General features: G+C 35.7%; 1 protein-coding gene across 1 annotated transcript; it reads left to right on the top strand.

Moving 5' to 3' along the window:
* The first annotated feature begins 2,293 nt into the window (after positions 1 to 2,293).
* LOC108681054 (endoplasmic reticulum chaperone BiP) lies at positions 2,294 to 5,910 on the top strand. Its single transcript, XM_018170019.2, has 3 exons — positions 2,294 to 2,447; positions 4,296 to 4,442; positions 5,502 to 5,910. The coding sequence occupies exons 2-3, from the start codon at positions 4,318 to 4,320 to the stop codon at positions 5,908 to 5,910; spliced, it is 534 nt and encodes a 177-aa protein (XP_018025508.1). The 5' UTR covers positions 2,294 to 2,447; positions 4,296 to 4,317.
* Positions 5,911 to 6,240: the final 330 nt, after the last annotated feature.

The raw sequence follows: 6,240 nt of genomic DNA, 5'->3' as shown, positions 1-6,240 counted from the left end.
ATAGGTCGACAATAAATATATTGTATATATTGTGTTAAATACAATTCCTGTCAAGCACTTTTTGTTTACTTGTTAATAAATAATTATATTATAATAATTCAATAACAATAACATAATATATAATAATATAATTAATAATTACCTCTGCGGGCAATGAGACTGCCAAGGAAACATCAATGGTGCAACGTCCCTTGCCCCCAATGTTTATACTTTTATAATTAATGTTTTTATAGCAATCTTTTTACCATGTAAACCACCGCCACTTCTCGTGTGCTGCAGTGATCGGGCGTTCACATATCACTGCGTCCACTAACCCAGTATATCAAGTAACTATATTTTGCTGCATTATAAATAATCGTAGGCGAAAACCTTTCATTGAGAAGCTGTTGGTGGGGAATCATATTTTTTTCTAAAATATATTACTTTCATGAATTGAGGTAGTCATGAATCGCTTCGAGCATCTGCATACAGAAATCCTGTTAGACTAAACTAACGCTGTTTAGCTCAATTATATCTGTTACGGGCGTTCTTCAGATGATACTTTTGAATTATTCTCTTTCGAGCTGAGCTTTTTCAAGTCGTTACAATTTACAATAGAATCGAGGAATATTCAAACTTCTGAGTATTCTGATGGCTGAGAGTGAATACTTATTGCGAACGAGTTTTCAGAATTGTACGCGGTCGTTTCTATGAAGTTATCTTGCATGCGTAGCGCGATTGGAAGTAGCGAGCCACAATATCTTACCACGAATATTTTGAAGGCATGCATGCCTACTAGCAAATTAAAGAGTTTTTCTTTCTTCAAGTTTCTACGTTTGTGTAAAAAATCAGAATGATTTTGTTGTATTTCGACGGGCAGGACAAATTAAAAAATTTCAATTATATCAAGCGTCGTGCATTCACATGCATATTAATGTTCAGTATAGGGAAAAATGAATCATTTCAACCCGTTCATATATAATACGAATCTTTTATGTAATTATTTCAATACATTTTGTGAATATACCTACTCCTACGTAGCAGTTTTCTTACTTGGTTCAATCATTGCTTTTGTTTTCTTATGTCTTTTTAGGAGCAGTAGTGGTTCTATTTTATTTTTTGGTTCAACCATTGCTTTTGTTTTCTTATGTAAGTCTTTTTAGGAGCAGTAGTGGTTCTATTTTATTTTTTGGTTCAACCATTGCTTTTGTTTTCTTATGTAAATCTTTTTATGAGCAGTAGTGGCTCAATTTTATTTTTCACAAAAGTTTCACCATTACGTGAGACCTCATCAACTTGCTTTCACTTCCACACATCGCCATGTAAGCGACTATTGCTCCCACACCTCTCGTTGCGGAACTAAAAGTTCAATTCTCTCCAAAGCTAAATTTCCAACTTTTAATGGTGAAACTAATAAGCAAAGAAACTTGGCTGTTATTGGAATAGGTTTATAAATAAATGTATCTAGAAAGTTTCCTCGATGATACGTTTTTTCTGACGTTTACTCATCAGGATGTGAGAGTCGATCAATGGTCTATCACGTACGACTGCATTACTCTCCCAGCCAATGATATTTCAGAAGAGTATGATTTGTAGATATCATCATAAGTATTTTGATTTTGAAGAATTGTCTTTGCAGTATTATTTTGATTATTTTCTCTGCTAAACTGTTCAATCCAAGGAAGGTTGTATTGTGCGAGCCTGTTCGCTGCAATTGGACGTTTGCTTTATTTCTTTATTCAAATTTGTCTATTTTCATCATAGCGACAGTGACCGAGAGTGAAAGTAATCAGCCATAATTGGCTGTATTGTAGTATTATAGCATTTCGGTAACATGAAATGCTTATTCCGTTCTGGATTAATTATATTGGCTGCTTCGGTGGAAATTAGAATCATTTTAAGGAAAAACGAGGACTCATTAAAGTTCATAAGTTTATAGCGTCTCTTGATACTTATCAATGATACACGACAAAAATGTTAATCTGCTATAAATGACTAATATTTGTTTGAAAAAAATTTGTCACAATAATATGCACAGCTGTTTATTTATAATAAAATATTTAGCTTTAAATTATCGTAAAATTTAATCAAATAATATTAAAATTCGTCTTTTGAAAGAAATAAATTTGTATTGCTTGAATATGAACTATTTTCAGTAAAAATTCTAGAAAATCCTAGGATGTTCATATACTGATTGCTAGACTTACAAGTCGCCGGCATTGCGACGTGTAACAATCTGCAACCCTAGACGTCAACCAATGAATGCTCTCCGCATTGTACCACGTGTCCTACACTTAACCAATGAGAGCGACACACGACTTGGCTTCAGTCTGTACTTATAACGGTAACCAGGCTCCACACGTCAGATCTAACATTTGAGTGCTGAAGTGAAAACGCTTGTGAGCAAGTGTACAAGTTTCGTTCAGTCGTCGTCGTTGGCAATTGTGCCTGTTTCATCAATAGAAGAGGTGAGATTTTACATAATGTTTAGTTTAAAGATCGTAACATGCACTATTATTCATTATACCCTTTTTAATTGAGGTTTATTTAAATCATTCAATCATTGACGGTGACGCTGATTCAATGGTTGACCTAGATTGAATCCTTAGTCGTTAGGTACCTAAAACTAAAATTCAATAGTTATAGTTACATAGTGCTGCGCTGACTATAATGCAATCATTGCAATGAATTATTTAATGTTATGGCTTGGATCATTTACTTATATCACCTATAACTGGTATAATTGGAGTTCAAACATTGGCTGTTCTGTCAACTTCTGTGGAATCTTGATTACCTAAAAGCCTAAATGATTATAGCCTAATGCTTGAATGTTGGCCTACTATTCTATTAGCATAGGTAGCTTAAGTTGCCTTCCCAAAGCTGTTCTGCTCCATCTTTAATCCTAATTTGTTATCTCCTCTCACTCAAATTTGATAGGCCTAAACATCAATAAGTTGGTAGGCACCTATATTAGGCCACCTGTGACTGTTACTCCTAACTTCATAAGTCAGAATTAGTTCCACCCTGTAGCCTGTAATCTATTTATTACCTTATTTTACTGCAAATGCCTGCCATATTAAGATTGAAATGTCCTTGTCTTGTGTGTCAATAAGAAAAGATTGATTTAGCTATGTTTTTATCTGATGAATACCAGAAAATCTTATTCATGAATTAACTTTACCATATGAATTTATTCACCCCCAATAGTGATAGTGGCAAAGCAGCAGAGTTTTTTAGACTCCTCAAATTCCATTTAGGGTCCTACCTATAACATAAGTAGATAAAGTATCATGGATACAAACATTATCATACCTACATAAGATATTGGTTTAAATTTCAAGTAATTGTGAAAAGTAAAATGACTGATTCTAAAAAATTTCTGGCTTGTGACAAGTTGCCACTATGAATTCACTCTTAGTCAGGCTGCTCAGGCATAAGATTAGTACTTGTGCGATGCTGAGTCTTGTGGCTTGAGTGCTAAATTTTGTTATGGGAATCTTGCAGCAATATCATACCTTTGTAATCGCGTAGATTTATTTTGCACTTTTGTTAACAAGACGTTGAGAGTAGACTGGAGATGGTTCATCTTTTCACTTGTGGCTCTTAAAATGGCTGGAATGCTTTAGTCAGAGGCTCAGAGCTTGGCTAGTGCAGTAGACATATCATATCAGGCCAGCCTAGTTACTAGTTAGGATATTAAGTTCTCCCTCCCACCTGAGTTGCCAGTGTAGGCTACCACATGCATGAAGATTGAAAATCTGCATTCATGTCTTATTGCTGTAGCATTTTGATTTTGTGTTGTACCTAAGGTCTTTGATTTTATCACATGGCACATTGTCCTTGAAATAGCCAATACAGTTAATTCCAATTTCCATGCCCACTCTCCAGTTTTGTTTACAAAAAGTTATGAATTTGTTTTATTTATTCATAGTTTCTGATTTGAGGTTTTTAGGGCAATGTTGATGATGCAACCAGTGTCAATGATTGTCAAGCCATCTACTCTGAATTAAAATGACTTGCTGATCATGAATTTATTTGCTTGATTTTTTACCATAGTATTTCTGAGCGGTACATTGTTCTCAGAAATTTGTAAAATTTCAATAAAGTATCAGTTCAATTGGGTACTGGAAGACAATTGATGTAGTGCCTCTTGTATCATCCTTATAATCCCCATTATTTCTAATCACTTGGCTAGGCTACAAAAGTTGGAGTAGAGATTAACCCATCAACCAGCAACTTCCTCAGTGCAGGTAGATATAGTCAGTGCAGCTTTTGTATCTGTATCTTCAAGAGATTAATGACAATTTTTTTTGCAGGGTATATTTGAAGACAAACAAGATGCTGCATAGAACGCTGAGGTTGCTGTGCATTGCTGCTGTTGTGTTCAGCAGCATTGAAGCCAAAGACAAGAAGGAAGACGTTGGCACAGTGATTGGAATCGACTTGGGAACCACATATTCATGGTGAGAACTTCATATTTTATGGACATGATTGAATACTTGTCTCCATTTGATGTCCATTAGTGATGCTGTGGCAATTTGATCCGATAAGACAGATTACCAAAACAAATTTTTTATATGAAATGAAAAATGAACTATATCTGGTGTCAGCATTATCAAATCGTTTGTTTTTATCTTATAATTATGGATCATTGTTGTAGGTTCCTAAAACTAGAGTAAATTGTGGCTGATTGATGCAGACGTTCAATAATTAAAATGCAGACAACTGCTGCTAATTTATTTGTGCATTCACGAGTTGACACATGTGATAGTAAAATAGATTTTTGATATTGCCTCGAGTGACCAGAAGACTGAAAGGCCTTCATCTCATGGGGAATGTTACCTACTCCTATTTTTCAAGCGGCTGTTACTAGCTCTTTTTCTGAGATGTAATATATTTAATTTGCAACTGGGTTGCAAATGAGAATAGATAATTTTTCTTTAACATATGAGATGGCTGTATTTGTGCACTTGTTTTTAAATGTTGGCATTAAACTTTGCCTGTTTAATTATCGTATGGACTAAAGATACAATACTTGTGTAATTTTTCAATAATGGAATGCATTTTTAATTTTGGGAAAGGCTCAAAATTTGCCATCCATTACGTCTAGGTAGAAACATATATGAAATTGTTGATATAAATTTACACAAATATGTTTCTGATGGCCGGTAGGAAGAATATTTGTTATTTCTAAATGCTATTTATGCTGGCTCGGGTAACAGGAATAAGTGGGTAAAAACGCGTCTTGAAACTAAAAAAATATTGTGGCATGCAAGGTTATTGGACAAACTGCAAAGTCGGCTGGTACTCGGGTGAAATTGACGCTAGGAAAAAAAAACTCATTGCTGTCATTTGACTGCGCAATTGAGTTGTAAAAGGAATTGTGAGAACCTCTGCTGAAATAGCCCGTTGCTGAAATAGCCCGTGTTGGTTCCTGACCTATAGATAGTATTCTAGCACCTAACTTGCTCTTTACTTCTCGATTTGAAATTTTGAGTTATTAATCCAGTTTTATTTTACAGTGTTGGTGTCTTCAAGAATGGGCGTGTCGAGATCATCGCGAATGACCAGGGTAATCGCATCACTCCTTCATATGTAGCCTTCACGCAAGACGGTGAGCGTCTGATCGGAGATGCTGCCAAGAATCAGCTGACGACCAACCCTGAAAACACAGTATTTGATGCCAAGAGACTTATTGGCAGAGAATGGAACGACAAAACGGTGCAAAGCGACATCAAGCTCTTCCCATTCAAGGTTATTGAGAAGAGCAACAAACCTCACATCAAGGTGGCCACTTCTCAAGGCGACAGAGTGTTTGCTGCAGAAGAAATCAGTGCCATGGTTCTGGGCAAGATGAAGGAAGTTGCAGAGGCCTACTTGGGCAAGGAAGTGACGCACGCTGTCGTCNGAGGATCGCAAGTTTTGTGTTAGAGGGCATTTCATCATGCTTCATCTTCCATTATCTCATCAACTTCATATGGATTGTGACTCGTGCGTGAATGTTTTGTATTAAATTTGCTGAGAAGAAAGTATCTTATTTTACCTCCTGAAACGTGCAGCTCGCACATCCTCTAAGCATTGTAATTCATAGCTATTATTGCTATGTATGCGAGTAAATTTGTAGAAGTTTTCCCTAAGATTGAACACTTACTACTATTTTCCCGGACTGCATAGTGCTGACTTTATTAGAAAGCGGCCGATAAATGATGACTCGTATAATTGATCTAGTCTTCCTATTTTGAATGAGGACTGAAACTGGAA

This window comes from Hyalella azteca, unplaced genomic scaffold (assembly GCF_000764305.2).
Source record: "Hyalella azteca isolate HAZT.00-mixed unplaced genomic scaffold, Hazt_2.0.2 contig408, whole genome shotgun sequence".
Taxonomy (NCBI): domain Eukaryota; kingdom Metazoa; phylum Arthropoda; class Malacostraca; order Amphipoda; family Hyalellidae; genus Hyalella; species Hyalella azteca.
Note: the sequence above shows the minus strand (reverse complement) of the source record. Positions and strands in the feature narration are given on the sequence as shown.